The sequence below is a fragment of the Malus sylvestris genome, chromosome 15 (genome assembly GCF_916048215.2).
Source record: "Malus sylvestris chromosome 15, drMalSylv7.2, whole genome shotgun sequence".
Lineage (NCBI taxonomy): Eukaryota > Viridiplantae > Streptophyta > Magnoliopsida > Rosales > Rosaceae > Malus > Malus sylvestris.
The window spans coordinates 4,187,715-4,208,526 of NC_062274.1; the positions used below are offsets into that span (position 1 = coordinate 4,187,715).

Below are 20,812 nucleotides of genomic sequence, written 5' to 3' on the forward strand. Positions count from 1 at the left end.
ATGTTTATGAATCCAAACAAAGAAATTGGTGCATGTCAATTTATAAATTCTGACTTGTAATTCCATGTTTATTTTTTTCATCCAAATATAATGCGAGTGATTTCCCTTTTTTTCTTAAAAAGAACTACTTGGAAAAGCGTCTTCTATGTACTTCTCCACAATAGCATTTTCATCCATTTTTGACAGACACTCTAAAAGTGGTTCCGGTCATTTGATAATTAGTCTGAGAGATGAAACAAGCGATTAATTAATTTTGTTCAGAAGCGTTTTTGTTTACCAGAAAGCCGCTTTAACACTTTAAACATTTTCAAACATACCTGATTTGGATAATGAACCAAATGCAGTGGGCTCAGCCCAAACAAATAACAAAAATATCGTGGGCTTTGACTTTGTAATGCCTCGTACAGTTAGGGTTAGGCGGCCTCAGCAGCTATATATTACAGGTTAGCTCGCTCTCCCTTCTCTCCGGCGCCTTCTACTTCAGTCTCTGCCTACTTCCGTTCCAGAGTTCCCTCGGAACCTCCAACTTCCTGCAATTTGCTCTTACTGGGTAATTGAATTTCATTTTTTGTGTTTATATCGTTTTAGATTCTGGGTTTTGGTTGTGGATTATGATGTAATCGGGGCTCCGTATTCGAGTCAACAGCAGGCGCCCGATTGGTGGCGACCCGACTGCCGCTTGGAGCCAAAACTAAAACTCAGTAGTGGGTGAAGATCCTTGAAACTCAAAATCCCAATTTATTTCATGACACAATATCCACTATACATTTTTTTTTTTTTTTTTGTTTTGTTTTGTTGGATTTATGAAAAATAATAAAATTTGGGCACTCCAGTCAGACACGGGTGTTTGTTGCTAAATCCAATAACAAGCAACCTTTTGCATGGTGCCTAGAAATAGCTACGATCACGATTGGAGGAAAGATGTTCTTTTTCCACGCTTTCCTTCAAATTTAAAGCAGCTAAATCTTCCAAATTTTATGAATAATTTGTTGGGTTTTGTGTTTTAAATCCAAATTTTCACTCTTTTTAGTGATTAAATGGTGAAGAATCTGAAGATTGTAGGTTTTAGTGCTGCATTGATGCAATGTAGCTGAATGAAAGATATGTAATTGGTTTAATTGTTAGATTTTGATGATCGAATCGGATTAGGCAGCCCTGTATGTGAATGATAAGAGTGGATAGGGACGTACTTACAGGGTGAAAGTGTTGAGGGAGGCTCTATCTATACGAGTCAACAGCAAGAGCCAGTTTGATGGTGCCTTGACTGCCGGTTGGAGCCGATATGAATTTGCCAATAGAAGATAGCTTGAAATCTTTTCTGTGGTTTCATGTTACAATTTTTGGCTACATACAAAGCTTATGACACTCGTTTATTTTTCTGGAACTGATTTTTGAATTTGGGTGCGATATACGGAAACAATGCCCGTAGTTTCAGTGACTGGATTTGATGCTATACAACTGTTGTTCCAGTGGCCTGATGAAGCTCTTGTTAATTGTTGCAGGTTGCATATTTGACTGGTGAAGATCGGAAGGCTTTAGCTGCATATTTAAAGTCGGTGTTGCTGAATTATCCCTCTCATCAAGTAGCCTGTGTCATGTGTCTGGCGGAAATACCACCGTGACATCTCAGGTTAATAATCAAGTAGCTTGTGCACATCTTCTCCGTAGTTTCTTTGGTTACCTTTCGTCTTTGCAGTTTTGTCAATTCTCGGTAATGTGATATGGATTTGATGCAGGTTTGGGAGTTGGGATCCAACAAATGGGAAAAAAGAGTAAATCAAAAGCTTCCAGAGAGGTGAATGATGATGCAGTTGTTGTAGAAGAGGAAAAGCTGCCATCTTCGGTGAAAAAGCCTATTGCTGAGGTTGATAAAACATCCTCAGCCAAAAAGAGGAAGAAACCCGAAACTGAAAAGGCTGAAAACTCTCTGTCTTCTGCAAAGAAGCCGGCTTCTGAGATTGATGAAATATTTGCAGCGAAAAAGAAGAAGAAAACTGAGAATGGAAAGGCTAAAAAACGAAAAGAAAACGCGATTGAGAAACCTGATAAGCCGAAGACAAAGAAGAAGGATAAAGATATTAGAGATGGCGGATTTGGGGGCATGTCTTCTCAGCCGAAAAAGAGAAGGCAGGATGGACTCACGGTTTACACAGAAGAGGAGTTGGGAATTAACAATGCAGATGCTGGAAACACTCCGCTCTGTCCGTTTGATTGTTCTTGTTGCTTCTGATGAGATTTCCTGGTCTTAAGGAATTGATAAAAAAAAAAAAACACGAAAAAACAAAAGTTTACGAAGAAAATATGAAATATATAGTTTCAAAAATCAGATTACTCAACAATAAGAAAACCCAGAAAGCAATTAAAACACAGTGAAGAAGAATGAAATTTGAAACTTTCAACTAAAATATGTGCACATTTAAACTTCAAACTGAAGCATATGATGGCATAACCCTTAACAGAACCTCCAACTGCTCTCATTAAAATAATATTTTCCAACCGTTATTTAGAACTATGATCTGTTGGTATTCTTCTTCATTTGGAAGTGAGAGGTCTTAGGTTTGAATCTCGTGGATGATGAATTCGATACCACATTAGGCTACCTATAGTGTGTTTTAGCCGAACTACCCATCTCCTTAGTGTAATAATATCAATGTACTTGAAAATAATAAAAAAAAAACATTTCCCAATCATAAAGATGCCACAGATAAAGGGACTGTGACAACAATTCAGCATTTCCTTGTTTTTAAGGTACCAATATACAAACTGCAAAGAGTATTTAATCCTTAAGCACAGCAGATCGCAGTTGGCGTTTGACTTGTTCATTCAACATGTGAGAGACCCCCACCTTCGGCCTTTGTCCTACGGATAAGAACAATCGACAAAATACGAAACATACACATACATCAGTTCTATTGACAGGACATGAAATTCTATGGATGGAGTTGTACTGGTAAACTGATGTGCTAAAGAAAATGCCCATGAAGCGAGATTTAATGACGCCTGCTATGTCTAAATAAAGGAGTAATCGACATTTTGTTTTAAAATGGCCAATATTACGATTCCACAGGGATAATGACGACTTACTTATGATCGGAAGGATTTGGCCTGAGTTCATAAACAATTGTTGCGACAACATCTCTCTTCAACTGTTCGTCAGACAGGAAAATCTATTATTCGCAGAACCGACACAATGAAATATGCCCTATGGAATGAACATTACCTTTGTAGCTTCGCCTTTAAAGCCAATGTACTCTATCTTAGTTGTATCACCACCAAAACTATCGGGAAAATGCAATGTGATGCTGGCCACGTTTTGAAATTTGGAATATCTAATTGTATGGACAAAAGTAATATCAGAAGGGTTGTTGAATGGTTAGATAAAAACTCAGATAAAAATTATATCCTCTTGATTTCAGTACCAAGTCAAAGGGATTGCCTTCAGTGCTCTATGTCTTACATGGCCGGTCCCAAGCCCGGATAAAGGAGGAGGGGGAGGGCGTCAGGTAGTCGACAGCCGGCACTCCATGATCACGTCGAATCCTTATGAAAATGAATCCAGAACAAAATCGCGCTAAAGCTAGGGCGTCACCCGTAAGTGGCGCGCTGTGTGGCCCGAGCACAGTGATAAGTGAGCAAGGGTCGCTGTATCTCCATCGGCACCCGGATGCAGTGTTAAATGAGCAAGGGGGCCATAGAAACTTCTTTTCGAACGACTCCACTCAAAGTTGTTTGGGAGCATATGCTCCTATCAACTTTACCCGGGACACACAAAAGAAGTACTTTGATCCTATTAGACGGGGGAGGGTGAAGAAGCTAGGACAGAAGGGTAGAGTTCAAGAGAGCAAAATGCGTTTAGGAACGTGGAATATAGGAACCTTAACGGGAAAATCTATGGAAGTAGTGGAAGTTATGGTGAGGAGAAGGATAAATATTATGTGCCTACAAGAAACTAAGTGGGTCGGTAGTAAGGCAAAGGATCTAGAAAACTCAGGGTTTAAACTTTGGTATTCGGGCACAAATAGAACGAGAAACGGTGTTGGCATCATCGTGGACAAGACCTTGGTACAAGATGTTGTAGATGTCAAGAGGGTAGGAGATAGAATCATGGCAATCAAGATTGTAATAGGACAAGAACTTATCAATGTGATTAGTGCGTACGCACCTCAAGTAGGGTTGGATACGAGTTCGAAGGAGAAATTTTGGGAAGATCTTGGAGACTTGGTGCAAGGAATTGCTCAGACGGAGAAGTTATTTATAGGAGGAGATTTAAATGGACACGTGGGCAGGGAGACAGGCAACTATGGAGGTTTTCATGGTGGCCATGGTTTTGGGGAGAGAAACGAGGATGGGGAAGCTATCTTGGATTTTGCAATGGCATATGATCTCTTTTTAGCCAACACCTTCTTTAAGAAGAGAGAAGAACATGTGATCACCTACAAGAGTGGGTCGTCAAAAACACAAATAGATTTTCTTCTAATGAGGAAAGGGGATCGTATAACTTGTAAGGATTGCAAAGTTATACCAGGAGAGAGCGTGGCTAATCAACATCGCTTGTTGGTGATGGATGTACATATCAAAAGAGTAAGACAAAAGAACAAGACTTGGAAGTGCCCAAGAACTAGATGGTGGAATCTAAAAGAAGAAAAACAAGCCATTTTCAAAGAGAAGGTAATCACCCAATGTGTGTGGGATAGAGAGGGGGAAGCTAGCCAAATGTGGGATTCCATGGCTAGTTGTATCCGAAAAGTAGCAAAAGAGGTATTAGGAGAGTCCAAGGGCTTTGCCCCACACCAAAAGGAATCTTGGTGGTGGAATGAGGAGGTACAAACAAAGGTGAAGGCTAAGAAGGAATGTTGTAAAGCCTTATACAAGGAGAGGACCGATGAAAATGGTGAAAGGTATAGAAAAGCGAAGCAAGAGGCGAAGAAAGCTGTCAGAGAAGCTAAGTTAGCGGCTTACGACGATATGTATAAACGACTAGATACCAAAGAAGGAGAGTTGGATATCTATAAACTAGCTAGAGCAAGGGAAAAGAAGACAAGGGACCTAAACCAAGTGAGGTGCATCAAGGATGAGGATGGAAAGGTTCTTGCTACAGAGAACGCGGTTAAAGACAGATGGAGAGGTTATTTTCATAAGCTTTTCAATGAAGGACATGAAAGGAGTGCTTCTTTAGGGGAGTTGAGTAACTCAGAAGAGTGTAGAAACTACTCCTTTTATCGTCGAATCCGGAAGGAAGAAGTGGTTGTAGCTTTGAAGAAGATGAAGCATAGAAAAGCAATAGGCCCATACGATATACCAATCGAAGTGTGGAAAGTTTTGGGAGAGACAGGTATAACATGGCTCACTGACCTTTTCAATAGGATTTTGAAAACGAAGAAGATGCCAAATGAGTGGCGAACGAGCACTTTGGTGCCTATCTACAAGAATAAGGGCGACGTACAAAATTGCATGAACTATAGGGGTATTAAGCTAATGAGTCATACAATGAAGCTCTGGGAGAGAGTCATTGAGCATAGATTGAGGCAAGAGACACGGGTTTCGGACAACCAATTCGGGTTCATGCCAGGGCGCTCAACCATGGAGGCAATCTATCTCTTACGAAGATTGATGGAAAGATATAGAGATGGGAAAAAGGATTTACACATGGTCTTTATAGATTTGGAAAAAGCGTATGATAGGGTCCCAAGAGACATTCTTTGGAGGATTTTAGAGAAGAAAGGAGTACGAGTAGCATATATCCAAGCTATAAAGGATATGTATGAAGGAGCAAAGACTGCCGTAAGAACTCATGAAGGACAAACCGAAAGCTTTCCCATAACTGTAGGATTACATCAAGGCTCATCCTTAAGTCCTTACCTTTTTGCGTTGGTAATGGATGAGTTAACAGGACATATTCAAGATGATATTCCTTGGTGTATGCTTTTCGCAGACGATATAGTGTTGATAGATGAAACTCAGGAAGGGGTAAATGCAAAGCTTAACCTTTGGAGAGAAGTGTTGGAATCTAAAGGTCTTCGCCTAAGCCGATCAAAGACAGAATATATGGAGTGCAAGTTCAGTGCAAATGGAGGCCAAAACGAGTTAGGGGTGAGGATCGGAGATCAAGAAATACCAAAGAGCGACCGTTTTCGTTACCTAGGATCTATCTTGCAAAAGAACGGAGAATTAGATGGAGATCTCAACCATAGAATACAAGCTGGATGGATGAAGTGGAAGAGTGCATCCGGCGTGTTGTGTGACCGCCGTATGCCATTGAAGCTCAAGGGAAAATTTTATAGGACAGCAATAAGGCCGGCGATGATGTATGGCACAGAATGTTGGGCGGTGAAACATCAACACGTACACAAAATGGGTGTGGCGGAGATGAGGATGCTTCGTTGGATGTGTGGGCACACGAGAAAGGATAAGATTAGGAATGAGGATATCCGGGGTAAAGTAGGAGTAGCCGAAATTGAAGGAAAGATGAGAGAAAATCGGTTACGGTGGTTTGGACATGTGCAAAGAAGGCCTACTGACGCTCCGATTAGAAGATGCGACTATGGGACAGAGGTTCAGGGCCGAAGGGGTAGAGGAAGACCTAGGAAAACTTTGGAAGAGACTCTAAGAAAAGACTTAGAGTACTTGGATCTAACGAAGGACATGACACAGGATCGAGCACAATGGCGTTCTAAGATTCATATAGCCGATCCCACTCAGTGACTTGGATTTTCCAAGTCTCCAACCAAGAAGTTTTCCTCACTCGGGAACTTAAGGGAACACTACCCCAACCTACATGCTCCACTCAGAAAGCTTCAACATACAAGCTTCAACAAAAGAAAATTCAAAGAACTTAGCGAAGAAGGCTTTGGTGTATTTAACACAATACGTTGAAATGAAGGAAAGCTTATTTATTGATATCCCCGATAAGCTACAAATATGTAGATATACATGAGTCAAAATAAACACACAAGAGGGAGCCTTCACAAAGGTTGCTTAGGAGAAGTCTCAGCAGTCGGTAGAGCCCCAGAAAGAGAAGGCACCGGAGGGGGATCATTTGGAGCCTCAGTACTGGACAGAACCCTAGAAGGAGGAGGCATCAGAGGTTGATCATTTGGAGCTTCATTACGCGGTACAGCCCCAGAAGACGAAGGCAATAAATGCCTTTGGAACAAACCCACAAATCTCTGATGATCAAGTAAAACCTGACCATCAGTTTCCTTCATCTGGTCAAGCTTCCTCTTCATGTTTGTAGCATAGTCATGTGCGAGCCGGTGCAACTGTTTATTCTCATGCTTGAGCCCTCTAATCTCCTGTTTGAGACTCATCACTTCAGCCGCCAATGATTCAACTTGGCGGGTTCGAGCAAATAGGCGTTGGGCCATATTAGACACAGAACCTGCACACTGAACACTGAGAGCCAGCGAATCCTTAACAGCTAACTCATCAGACCGTTTGGAAAGTAGTCTGTTATCTTTGGGAGTGAGAAGGTTCCTGGCCACCACCGCAGCGGTCATATCATTCTTCATCACGGAATCCCCAACGGTAAGAGGACCAGTTGAGGAGACGAAGGATGGGCGCCATATGTTGTCTGGAGAAGGCGGGGCTGCCTCTTCAACAAGGTTCAAGTCAAAACGACGGTCGGAGGGGCCAGACATTTTCAAAGGTGTTGAAGAGAGAAGAGGTCGGACAAATCAAGATCTTAGAAGTGCAAGAATGAAGCTTCTACTGGTGGAGATTCAAGTGTGCTTTGGAACTTAATGCCAGCCTCTATAAAAATCTGCACTCGACGGAGCTTCAGAAATCAAAGAGGCGCCTGCTCAGAAATCGAAGAGGCGTTTGCTTTCTCAAAAGTTGGGCTGCTTAGAGATCACGAGGGTTGATCTCAGAAATCGAAGAGCCGTTTGCTTTCTCAAAAGTTGGGCTGCTCAAAGACCACGAAGGCCGATCTCAGAAATCGAAGAGGCGCTCGCTTTCTCAAAAGCTGGGCTCCCTAGAGACCACGAGGGCCGATCTCAGAAATCGAAGAGGCACCTACTTTTCCAGCCTTGTCAGCACCTGTCACACGCACACTCAGCTTTGCGGAAATTATGGGCATTATGTCAAAGACTTCTGGGGAAGTAGAAAACACATGAATCTTACTGTTCAATCACCCACTTCCCACACGCAACAATAGCTCATGGGTACCACAGATAACTTTGCCAAAGTTCTCTGCCAAAGTTGAGCACGTGAAGCTTGCAGCTCCCACTACATCGCTCTGACCAAGAAGGGTAAAAGAATAGCAAAGAAATAGCACTAACAAAGTTTAGACCCATAAATTTTGAAGGTCTAGCTACCATATTATTACCCACAAGGGTAAAGGAACAGTACCACTGCTGGATAATTGGAAAGTCCATGTATGTCAACCTCTGTGCTTCGTGGCAAGGTAGACTAGCAAACATGCCCAACCTTTACTCACATTCGAGAAAACACTCCCAATAAGATTGCTTGCTCCAAAATCGAAGAGGCACCGTCCTCCGAATCTAAAGAGCCAGACTCCCAACATGACTACTTTCTTAAAAATCGAAGAGAGGGTAAAGGAACAGTACCATTGCTGGATAATTGGAAAGTCCCTGTGTGTCAACCTCTGTGCTTCGTGGCAAGGTAGACTAGCAAACATGCCCAACCTTTACTCACATTCGAGAAAACACTCCCAACAAGATTGCTTGCTCCAAAATCGAAGAGGCACCGCCCTCCGAATCTCGAGAGCCACTCTCCCAACATGATTACTTTCTCAAAAATCGAAGAGACACTGCTCCCCGAATCTCGAGAGCCAGACCCCCAGCATGATTGCTTTCTCAAAAATCGGTGAGGCACCGTTCTCCGAATCAATCGAAGAGGCGCTCGCTTTCTCAAAAGCTGGGCTGCTCATATACCACGAGGGCCGATCTCAGAAATCGAAGAGGCATCTACTTTTCTAGCCTTGTCAGCACCTGTCACACGCACACTCAGCTTTGCAGAAATTATGGGCATTCTGTCGACGACTTCTGGTGAAGTAGAAAGCACATGAATCTTACTGTTCAATCACCCACTTCCCACACGCAACAATAACTCATGGGTACCACAGATCACTTTGCCAAAGTTCTCTGCCAAAGTTAAGCACGTGAAGCTTGCAGCTCCCACTACATCGCTCTGACCAAGAAAGGTAAAAGAATAGCAAAGAAACAGCACTAACAAAGTTTAGACACATAAATTTTGAAGGTCTAGCTACCATATTATTACCCACAAGGGTAAAGGAACAGTACCACTGCTGGATAATTGGAAAGTCCCTGTGTGTCAACCTCTGTGCTTCGTGGCAAGGTAGACTAGCAAACATGCCCAACCTTTACTCACATTCGAGAAAACAGTCCCAACAAGATTGCTTGCTCCAAAATCGAAGATGCACCGTCCTCCGAATCTCGAGAGCCAGACTCCCAACATGACTACTTTCTCAAAATCGAAGAGAGGGTAAAGGAACAGTACCATTGCTGGATAATTGGAAAGTCCCTGTGTGTCAACCTTTGTGCTTCGTGGCAAGGTAGACTAGCAAACATGTCCAACCTTTACTCACATTCGAGACAACACTCCCAACAAGATTGCTTGCTCCAAAATCGAAGAGGCACCGCCTTCCGAATCTCGAGAGCCAGACTCCCAACATGATTACTTCCTCAAAAATCGAAGAGACACTGCTCTCCGAATCTCGAGAGTCAGACCCCCAGCATGATTGCTTTCTCAAAAATCGAAGAGGCATCGTTCTCCGAATCTCGAGAGCCAGATACCACAGACCACTTTTTCAAAGTGCTCTGACAGAGTTAAAACATGTGAAACTGGCAGCTCCCACTACCGTGCTATGACCAAGCAGGGTAAAGGAATAGCATTACTACTTGTTGTTAGGGAGACTCCTATATATGTCGACCTCCATCCCAACGGACAGGCAGACCTGCAAAAATGCTCAACCCTTCATCATATCTGAGAGGGCACTCCCAACAAAGCCTTTCGAAATATTCAGCTTTCTTTCCCCCCGATAATACCTCTGCAAACAAGCTATACTAGAGCAAGAATATCTCATATCATCAGGGTTAAAAGCAAGAGTATCCCATATCATGCTTTTTCCCTGTTTTTTCTTTTGGCCTTGTTTTTACCTGCAAGACAAGGAGAAAGAGAGCAATATGTCAGCACTTGGAATCAAGCTTCCAGCCAGGAACTGACTGCCTGGAACCCCTTACCTGATTACTTACCTGACATTGCTCTCGAGTACTCATCTTCATCATCTTATGTTTCCAGGGAAGATTCCGCATCTGCTCGAGGAACAGATAGGGCAAGTGCGAAGGATACAAGGAAGCATGTGGAGACAAGCGTAACAGCACACGTGCCGATACATCCATTACTCTGTCAAAAGCAAAAGTATCCCATATCAGCAGGGTGGAACGTACTCTAGATTTGATGGACTTGTTTTGACCCTCAAATTCTTCAGTCGGCCTTATACTCTGGAGGAAACCAGAAAACCCTCCAGCTCAGTTCAAGAATAAGCCTGTGGAAAGTTACTTCTTCAAAAGCAAAAGTATCTCATATCATCTCTTCTCATTTTTCTTCTCTTTATCCTTCATGCTGCTGCAAGATGGGGAGAAGGTGAACAATCAGTCGGAGCTCTGATTGCTTACCTTGTCTGTCACCTCTTTCAGCAGACCCCCTAGCTCGGCGACTTGGGGGACTCCTACTACATGGTTTGTATCGCGCTTGACCAAGCCTGAAACTACAAGTAAGCTTCAAGTGAAATTGATACATTACCTTGTGCATCTCCACCAGTTAAAGATACCACCCCTGGATGGAGGAAGAGTACTTCCAGAGAAGATGCCACATCTACCTATGAGACAGATAAGGCAAGTCAAGACGACACCACACTCCGATACTTAGAAGTTTCGTGATTACGAGATCATTCTCCCACAATATTTCCTAATGTCATTTGTACTAAATCATTCACTCGTACTCACTAAAGGAGAGCTTGAACCTATGTACTTGTGTAAACCCTTCACAATTAATGAGAACTCTTCTATTCCGTGGACGTAGCCAATCTGGGTGAACCACGTACATCTTGTGTTTGCTTTCCTATCTCTATCCATTTATATACTTATCCACACTAATGACCGGAGCAATCTAGCGAAGATCACAAAAAGCGACCGTTTTCGTTACCTAGGATCTATCTTGCAAGAGAACGGAGAATTAGATGGAGATCTCAACCATAGAATACGAGCTGGATGGAAAGAGTGCATCCGGCGTGTTGTGTGACCGTCGTAGGCCACTGAAGCTCAAGGAAAAATTTTATAGGACGGCAATAAGGCCAGCGATGTTGTATGGCAGAGAATGTTGGGTGGTGAAGCATCAACACGTACACAAAATGGGTGTAGCGGAGATGAGGATGCTTCGTGGGATGTGTGGGCACACGAGAAAGGATAAGATTGGGAATGAGGATATCCGAGGTAAAGTAGGAGTAGCCGAAATTGTAGGAAAGATGAGAGAAAATCGGCTCTGGTGATTTGGACATGTGCAAAGAAGGCCGACTGACGCTCCGGTTCGAAGATGTGACTACGGGACAGAGGTTCAGGGCCGAAGGGGTAGAGGAAGACCTAGGAAAACTTTGGAAGAGACTCTAAGAAAAGACTTAGAGTACTTGGATCTAACGGAGGGCATGACACAAAACCGAGCGCAATGGCGTTCTAGGATTCATATAGCCGACCCCACTTAGTGGGAAAAGGCTTTGTTGTTGTTGTTGTTGTTGTTGTTGTATCATGTTCCCAAACATTACGACAAATGGTTTCTGTAGTACAGGAGGCAACGAATAAATACCTTGTCTGGTACTCCAACGTTCCTTGAAAATTTTCGACCAGATCCCACTCCTTGAAACAACAAGAACACATGTTTCAAAGCTGAAAAGTTTAACTTATCAATTAACTCTGCAACAAGCTAATGTGAACGCAATACCTGAATTGCTTGCATTCCTTGAGCATCTGAAAAGTCAATTCCTTCTTTGTTTATGAACCTAATTTAAGCAATGAAGTCCTAATTTTAGTATTTACAAATATAAAAACGAGATGAATTGAATACTCAACTTCCATCAAAGGCTGTTTCAATAGTTATTTTGTCAGAAAACTCATACAGGGCTACATACACTCATGACCACTACAATATAATGAATAGAGCGCAAAAACTCCCTGGATATTCCAAGTTAATTCCAAATCATAGGTATTGACTACAAAAACATGGAACGGACGAGACAAGAAAATTTGAAATTGATGCAAGGAAATGGTGGTACATTAAGACAAAAAGATTGCCAAAGAGTTTATTTGAGTAAAACGAATTATTACTTAAATCCTAGAGCTTCTTGCCTCACCATTCTAACTAAATCAATATAAGAAGGCCTTGCCTTAGGTAGAGTATAGAAAAGGTCAAACTTACGCCCTCATCTTGGAAGGACTTGTTCCATCAACACCACCCACAACTGATATGCTCTTGATCTTTACATCTGATGTAAATCTATAAAAAATAAATGAGAAAAATATAATTCAGTTAGATGTATGCAACAACATCAGAGAATACTAGGTTCTAACTTCTAATAAATCTCTGAAGATGCCAACCAAATGTTTCATAAATAAGTACAGCTATATTATCATAGATAGCAGAAAACAAGCGATGAAAAGTTAAAATAGAAATAAATCCTCAGCATCATGACTTGTATCTCCTACACTACGTGTTTCACAAAATGACAAGCCATTCAAGAAACACGAAAGAAGCTTTGAGTGCACGACAAAAGGATAATTATAAAATGATGCACATATTAAGTGTCATGTTTTGGAAGAACCTGAAGATGCTACTGAGGTTAAGTCCCTTACTCAAAACTTATACACACCAGAGTATGGAGAATCAGGCACATGTTACCATTGAAATTGAACGGAAAGATGGAAAATGGTGGAACTACTGAACCACTGGATCTACCTGTCCCCATCCATTTTGTGTTCACGCAGTCAATAACTCATGTTATAAACGACAACATATAAAACAACAAAAATGGGACACTCACGGAATGTAAACAAGTAACTCAGGATCACCCTCATTGCTCTCCAAGTGTCCCTGTAGCAGAAAGTAGGACCAGTGAGCCTTCTTATTCCTATAAATTCAAACATAAATTACCACCAAAATATATGGTAAACCTGAACTGAATCTCAATCAGTAATCTCTTAAACTTGAGCTAACATATTGTCATGAAAATGTCATTCTAAAATTCATGTACAAACTTACAAAAATTGCATTATTGCATTAGTAAAGATGTCTACAAATAACATTCGCAAAACTCTCTATTGTTTTTCTCGGAGGCAACACACCTTCAGAAAAAGAAGATAAAACATAAAATCACAACGAAGGGATCGTTACCCCACTAGAATTCAGCCGTTGCTCCCAAGCTTTGAAAACTGACTTGACGCTTCCTGGAACCGCTTCATTCAAAGCAGAAACCTACAAACCACCATTCAAAATTCTCTCAAGGAGGGACCACATTGCATATTAATGATTAGAATCCAAACAGAATTCAGCTGAAAGTGGCACGATGTCAATGAGCAAATCCAAGTTCCGTTGAAATATTTCATAAATTTCATTTACTGAACAATAAAGTGTGAAAGTACTCCAAAGTATCAACAAACCCACATCAGAAATCATCAACTACTCCTCAATCCTCGTAAAATCACCCACCCCGAAATCGAAAAACCCAACGAAACCCCATTTCATTGTTTTACACTAAATCAAAAATTCCATACACAACAAACACAATGCTTACTCAAAACGCTAGCAAGATTTAGAATTTCAGCTTAAAGGGTTAATCTGAGAATCTGAATCACTGTTCTTTCAACTACAAATTTCCTTCTGGGTACTTTCAGATGAAGCCCAAAAAATCATAAATTAGTAAGCAGATTGCAAAACCACCCAAAAAATCACATATATAGAGCAGCAGTGTGATAACTCATACAGTAAAAAAAAAAAGGCAGGAATCGTAAAATTAAGAGTGAGAAAAGAAGAAAGGCAGAGAATTTAGGGACCTTGGGGAGGTCGATATGCTCGTAGAGAGTCCAACCGGACGAACAATCGTGATCTTCGCAGCTGTGATCGTGCAAGCAAGCCATCTCTCTTTCCCTTCGATCACTGAATTTCTCACAAGACAAATAGACGCAGGAAGAAAATAGACGCAACCAGAAATGGGAGCGAACCGTTGCATTTTCCAAGTGAAATTACATTTTTCGCCCTGTATGCTGAATTCCGAAAATGAACTTTAACGAAAAGCACCCAGTACTGTTTACTTTAACAAAAAATCACATTTTTACACTAAAAAGTCAATCCTGGTACTATTCACTTTACTCTTTATTTTGTCCTTATCATTAAAACTCAAAGTTTTCAAACCCTTTTCATTAATTTTCTTTCCGAAAATGGCCACTGTTTTCACAAAGCTCCTTCTTTTGGAATTCGCGTGGAAAGTTCAAGCGCGCGAGCTCTGAGGGATATATAGGTCCAAGAACTATATATATAACGAAAATTTAAAAATTAATAAAAAGTAGTGTTGAGACCCTAATAAACTAGGATCACGTCTAAAGGTTTTGTAATATTTTCGTTAATTTGTATACAAAATATTTTTTAAAACACAATTTTAATTTTTTTTTTCACAATAATAGTGAGTTATAGCCCATGTTTTCCAATGAATTTTAAAGATTTATACAAGATTCAATATTCCAAGATTTTTGACACCTACAAATCTCTTTGCAGGCCCCACTACTTGTTTGTATTATTTTTTTCTATTTTTTAACTTTAAAAATCAATAAAAAATAATTTCAGAACCTAATAAACGTTAAGATCATGGATAAAGGTCGTGCAATTTCCTTAACTCCCACACAAAATATTTGCTTAACTTCCATACAAAGGTCTTTATCCGCACACGCATAACAAGTGGCGCATCTCGGAGGAAGACTTGTCATAGGGAGCAAAAAGCATTCTTCAAAATTTTCTTTGAAATATTACTTGTCATCACAATATCGTAAAGCCGATATAGTTCAGTAAAACTCTTTCCCCAGGGGAAGAAAAATTATGTTGGCCTCCAGGCAAACAAAAACAAAGAGAATTCTCTGCATATCAAACTCTCGTCTGGGAGTACACTCAATGTCGATCCCGACCCTGTTGCCCAAGATCTAGAAACTGAAACTCCTAGCGGATAAAAATATCGATTTCTTCTAACAATTAAGTGGATCGTCTTTGGGCTCCCCTCCAAGCAGGTCATCATCATATGAAACAGGCAACCTTAACCTATCACGAACAGAAACGTGCTTCACTTCGGGGTTTGACTGATTGGCTTGAGTCTGCATTTCACGTAGGACCGGTAAATCATCGGGCACATCGGCTGGAGTACCGTCCTTGGATGAATTGGCAGATGAGCCTTCTTTCCTTTGCTCTATTGCTGGTCTATTTGGTTTCTTGAATTGCTTCTGCATGAGGAAAGAAAACATAAAAAAGTCACTAACACACACTCTTACTCTAGTGACATTTTAATTTAAGTTTGGGAATAATAATACCATAAACTATATAAAATATGATTAATCGTGTACCTCAAAGTCCCTTGCTTTTTTCATTATCTCTCTATAGGCCTTTGGTTCGCGTGATTTAATGATATTCCAAAGTATCCCACCACCATATCGGAAACGTCTGCCATCAGAAGTCATCTGACCTCCGCACGCCTGGATTGCATCCACCTGAAAAGTTTCATCATTTCATCATCGATTATGCCAGGGTCTCTAGCAGGGAAAAAAATATCCTTTCTCCAGATACTGGATTCTCCCTGGACAGCAAGTAATTAATAACTAATACACTAGAAACTTAGAAACATTTGTACCAACCACATCTAATAAAATTCCGAAATTAATCAAAGGAGGTACTTAACTAAGAAATTCGCTCCCTACAATCAAAGCAAGCTCAAAGACGTTCACAATGACAAAAAAAATCTGTTAACCATCTCGGGATAGAGCTTTGTGGTGCCTGGGGGAGGAGCAAACATGAATGATGAGCTTTTTAAATGAAAAAAGATGGTGCTTATCTCGTATCTCTTACATGTGTTTTGCATGCATATTGGCTAATGTAACGCTAAGAAAAAATCACATAAACATACACAAATAGCACACGATGGAGTGGTCATCCAGGGGACATGAGTTCAGAGCACATGATTGTAAGGAGCAAAATGGCTTCTGCAAGAGAAATCTGCAAGGGTAGGGAAACAATACTGAGCATCAGACATTATGAAAGGCTGCATGGCCAAATAGTGTGGATAAGCATCATCAGCCCTAAGCTGATCCATTAAGCAACCCAGAATCTCACCTTCCCGTCGAAAATTTCAGTTGAATTATTCAAGTCCATTCCCACTGAAGGGTACCCTACGTCCCTAACTTCCTAATAAAGCTAAAATGTAAATGGGCTAGAAAGAACAGATGGGTCAGGATGCAAAAACAACCCTAAAAGTACCCATAAAGCATTTCTGGATGCATAACTCATCCTCCAAATTCCAGGATTCCCATTAGCAAATTCGCAAAAGATCCAAAGTGTTCAAGAAGGAATAGAATAGAATTGACAAGAAGAATCAAAATAGATAACTGTCAATTGAAGTCACTAAAAACCCATCTATGAGTTCGAAGCCCATGTTCCGGACATTAGCACCAAGGTCTGATCCCTAAGGCTATGATGTGAAGTGGGCTAAAAAATGATACAGGTGGCTCGGGGCGTAAAGGAAACCTAAAAGAGTACCCATAACGTTGTCCGGGCACATAACCCATTCACCCAAAACAGGATTATAATTAGCTGAATTGACTGGAAAATTGTACTAGATGGTTTTCATTGATAACATCATTGGAAAGCCAGCTCAGATGTACTCAGCACAAACTTCGTAACACTAGCAGCAAGGTTGGAACATCGCAAAAGTATGGCACTTGAATTCAGATAAACATGTACTCGCTAATGGTGTCTGCCAAAGACACTTTCAGCGGAACGATTACAATGTACAAACAGTAATGCAAGCTAGTTGAGCAAGAGAAGAGAATATAAAAAGATAACAAGAATGATCGTGAGTTAAATAAACTGAAATTTCTTTGCATTTCCACGAAAGCATAACCAAGGGTACCATACCTCTTTAATGAGATCACTCAATGCAGCAATACCCAAGCAACCAACAGCAGTATATACCAAATACGATTTCCTCTCCTTCAGTCGCTTACATGTCTCTATCACAAACCTGCAAAGCAAACAAAATCACGTTAAAACCCACAAAAGATCTCCAAAACATGTAATTACTTTGGTTCTTAACTGGGGCGGTCATAACCTGTCAATGTCAGTCCCAATACTCGCAGTCCAATGGCCGTTATTCCTCTTCTTATTCTTCTTTTTCTTCTTCTTTGGCTTGGGCTTCTGATTCGTGCCCTGACCTTCTTGGTTTGCTACACTGACATTGCCACCACTGCCCTGCCCCGAACCATACCGACTTTGTGAATTGAAATCCACAAGCTCTCCTTCTTCGACATCGAGCATCTCAACATCCCCACCATCCATGAAGTCATCATCTTCAAATACTGCATCCAATACGTTGTCTTCTCCTTCCATATAACTCTTCCTTCAATTGGTAAAAACTGCACCCAAAAAATAATTCACAAGTTCACCCAAAAAATAATAAACATTATTTCCAGCTCTGATGAAATCTTAACAGAAAACCCAACACTGTAATTTCTCTGAGGCAAAACATCAAACACTTTCCAGGCGAAAAGTTGACGAGTGACCTACGTACCCTAATTCGAATCAACGTCTACAACCCAACAAATAATTCGCATAAAATCATCGAAAAAATTAACAAAAACAATAAAGGAAACAAATTTCCATAAATCTGTTGTGATTTTCTTTTTCGCAATGAAAAAACCCTAACAATGCAGAAAACGAAAACCTACCAATTCTAAGCTGCTGGAATTTGTGCGCTAGGTCAAGGTACAAGGACGATCAAGCCAAACCGGGGCGTGCGGCGTCGTTTCGTCGTAGGTTATGGTGGGTTTACAGTACCGAAGGCTAAGCGACGGTGGTGGCGGTAATCAATAGTTCTTGTGTTTGGGTGCGTGCGTGGAAATCAGAATATTTATACGTTCTTAAGGATTTGGGATTTTATTGGTCTCTCCGTTATGGGCTGAAAGTTATTGGGCTTTTTTATCTTTTCTTTACATTGGGCCTTTAATATCTAAACAAGCCCAATGGTTTGACAATAATAGAGGATGATATTTGAAGATTTTTCTTTTTTGGGGTCAACTGTTACTTATAAAATTTTCTTTTCTCAGTATTTTGCCTAGTTGTCATATTGATAATTAATTATATTTGTTTAAAAAAAGTGTTAAAATTTTTCCTTTTAAAAGAAAAGATTAACTCGATGGTTAGACTCTAAAAACGACCATGCATGTAAGATTGGTAACTTTTGGCTTTGTTTTTTCCCATTTTTCATTCGAACAATATTTTAACATAAGCTTAATCAAAGAGAAATATTCGTGAAAGCTGAAAAGAAGTACATTGCTCTAACCTACGCTTTAGTTTAAATCAGTGGCAAATCCAAGATTTGAACATTGGAAGTTCCAGTGTTAAAAGTCTAAGTTTTTTAAAAGAAACAAAGCGTGGATCGCGCAAACAAATTTCATTTTATTTATTGAGGTATATCGTCGAACACTTGGTGAGCTTATTGTCGTCAATTGAACTATGTTGTGCTTATATCAAAAGATATCGACATATGTCGAAACAATCTAATGAGTGTCATCGAGAGAATTTGTCGAGTCCTCCCGACGTAACTTATCAAGTGCTGTCGAGATATACATATCAGGCATTACATCAAATACTTAACTAGTACAAAATGTGTACACATACTAAACATTCAAAGAGTAATATGAAAATCTTCACATGTATATTTTTTAACTTCATATAATCCTGAAACCACAGTACATCCGCCACTAGTCTATAGCAATACAAAAAAAAAAACGAGTAAAAGAATCATGTGTAGGTTCATTGAATCTGTCCATATTGGATATTTTAGGCAGTGCGAATGATAAACGTCCACAACGGTGTTAGAGTTGATGTGAAAGGTCGAGTGTGAAATTTTGGATTCGAGAATGGGAAAGGATCCCACGGGATCCGACAGAATTTCATGATCATGATCGTTCATTGTATATTGTACGATTATAAATTATTTTAAAATTTAAAATTTAAAATTAAATATAAATATTATCTAACAAAAACTGACCGCATAATATACGATGAACGATCACGATTACAAAATTCTTAAAATCTCTAAGAAAAGGATCTAGAGAGGATGCTTTTCCCCGAGAAAGAGCCGAGAGAGGCCACATTCATCATATCATCGTCGAAACACTTTTTCTTGAGCACGCAATTGCGTGGAATCTTGTCTTCTGCTTCATAAAATCGAATGGTAAATTACATACCCTTATATGCATCATCATTTTTTTATCATTTTGAAATAATGTCATTTTTAAAAAAAAAAAAAAAAAACACAAAATATTTAAGTGATATTTTATGGATTTATCAAGGTTTAATCGTTTGATACAGGCGATATATATGCAGAGGAGTAAAACCAATATAGCAAAAATAAAAATTACAACTCGTGCTCACATTAGTGATAAAATAAAAGAAAAACTAATGAAAATAACTTGAAAATTTTGAGTTTTAATTATAAAGACAAAATAAAGGGTAAAGTGAATAGTACCATGATTGACTTTTTAGTGTAAAAATATGATTTTTCGTTAAAATGAACAGTATCAGAAGCTTTTCATTAAAATTTCCTAAAATAAAAGCATCGATGAGCAATTTGAAATTTCACCAACTAAACTTCAATTGGTAGACATAATTGTTATTTTGCTATGAACAACAGTGCTAAACCACACCTTGATTGATAATGACTTGTAGTTGAAATAATTAAAAGTAATTATTTTCCGCTCGATATTTGAAGCTCGATTATCCATCCTTAAGTATTTTCCCGTATAAAAGAACAGAAAATACCTATTGACCCAAAAACAATAATAAGTCACATGACTTTATAATAAACTATTTTACATTGGTTAGAATTTTGTACTCCTTATTTGTAATCGAAATCCAACTCCCAATGATATACATTGTTTTAAAAATTTCCGCCTAGCGCCGTCTAGATCCCGTACAAGCGTTAGGTGGTTGGCCACCGTCATGATTAATGCATAAGGTTTGAAAATTAAGAAAGGGCATCTAGACATGCTGAGGCGCCCACCTAGCCCGCCCAGACCTGTATAAGCACTTGCCTAGGTCTTGACTCACTTAGACAGAAAATATATAACTTTTGTTTTGCATTTTATTTTTTTTCAATAAATTGTAAGAGCCTTATTGTATACTTAAATGAACACATTATATTGTTGTTCCTCTTTTTTCATTATGTTCCAATACTTCATAATATATATGTTATTTTATTTTGTAGTTTGTGATGAAATTATATATATTTTAAGTATAAACAAACTCTTATTTAACACGAAATATAATAAATTTACTTAAATTTGTATAGACGCCTCCTAAACTCTAAACCTCAACATGCCACCCGATTAGCATCTAACGTAGGTTAGAACTTTGATAATATATAATAATCGAATACAGACTATCGATTTTACAAAAACTATTAAAATTGTTTGAAATTTTATGCGCTTGTAATTCCGGTAACATGTTGGCTCGGGAAAAGATAGACAAC

At 39.7% G+C, this 20,812-nt stretch overlaps 3 protein-coding genes across 6 annotated transcripts; 1 reads left to right on the forward strand and 2 right to left on the reverse strand.

Annotated features, from left to right (window-relative positions):
• Positions 1-411: 411 nt before the first annotated feature.
• Positions 412-2,405, forward strand: LOC126603642 (uncharacterized protein C6G9.01c-like). Of its 3 annotated transcripts, none has more exons than XM_050270565.1 (3): positions 412-550; positions 1,503-1,649; positions 1,737-2,405. In XM_050270565.1, the coding sequence occupies exon 3, from the start codon at positions 1,760-1,762 to the stop codon at positions 2,228-2,230; it is 471 nt and encodes a 156-aa protein (XP_050126522.1). In that variant the 5' UTR covers positions 412-550; positions 1,503-1,649; positions 1,737-1,759; the 3' UTR covers positions 2,231-2,405. The 3 variants fall into 3 exon arrangements, with proteins under 3 accessions (XP_050126522.1, XP_050126520.1, XP_050126521.1); XM_050270563.1 differs by having other exon boundaries at positions 1,503-1,630; XM_050270564.1 differs by having other exon boundaries at positions 461-1,401; positions 1,503-1,630.
• A 228-nt stretch (positions 2,406-2,633) lies between these two features.
• Positions 2,634-14,249, reverse strand: LOC126603640 (uncharacterized). Of its 2 annotated transcripts, XM_050270561.1 has the most exons (10): positions 14,082-14,149; positions 13,423-13,503; positions 13,073-13,122; positions 12,885-12,987; positions 12,451-12,528; positions 11,977-12,034; positions 11,842-11,891; positions 3,221-3,329; positions 3,085-3,146; positions 2,634-2,859 (listed from the first exon to the last, which is right to left on the reverse strand). In XM_050270561.1, exons 3-10 carry the CDS (start codon positions 13,104-13,106, stop codon positions 2,820-2,822), a joined length of 534 nt encoding a protein of 177 aa, XP_050126518.1. In that variant the 5' UTR covers positions 13,107-13,122; positions 13,423-13,503; positions 14,082-14,149; the 3' UTR covers positions 2,634-2,819. The 2 variants fall into 2 exon arrangements, with proteins under 2 accessions (XP_050126518.1, XP_050126517.1); XM_050270560.1 differs by lacking the exon at positions 12,885-12,987 and having other exon boundaries at positions 14,082-14,249.
• A 774-nt stretch (positions 14,250-15,023) lies between these two features.
• LOC126603638 (uncharacterized) lies at positions 15,024-18,178 on the reverse strand. Its single transcript, XM_050270557.1, has 5 exons — positions 18,006-18,178; positions 17,390-17,693; positions 17,197-17,302; positions 15,633-15,776; positions 15,024-15,512 (listed from the first exon to the last, which is right to left on the reverse strand). Exons 2-5 carry the CDS (start codon positions 17,665-17,667, stop codon positions 15,261-15,263), a joined length of 780 nt encoding a protein of 259 aa, XP_050126514.1. The 5' UTR covers positions 17,668-17,693; positions 18,006-18,178; the 3' UTR covers positions 15,024-15,260.
• Between the last annotated feature and the right edge of the window lie 2,634 nt (positions 18,179-20,812).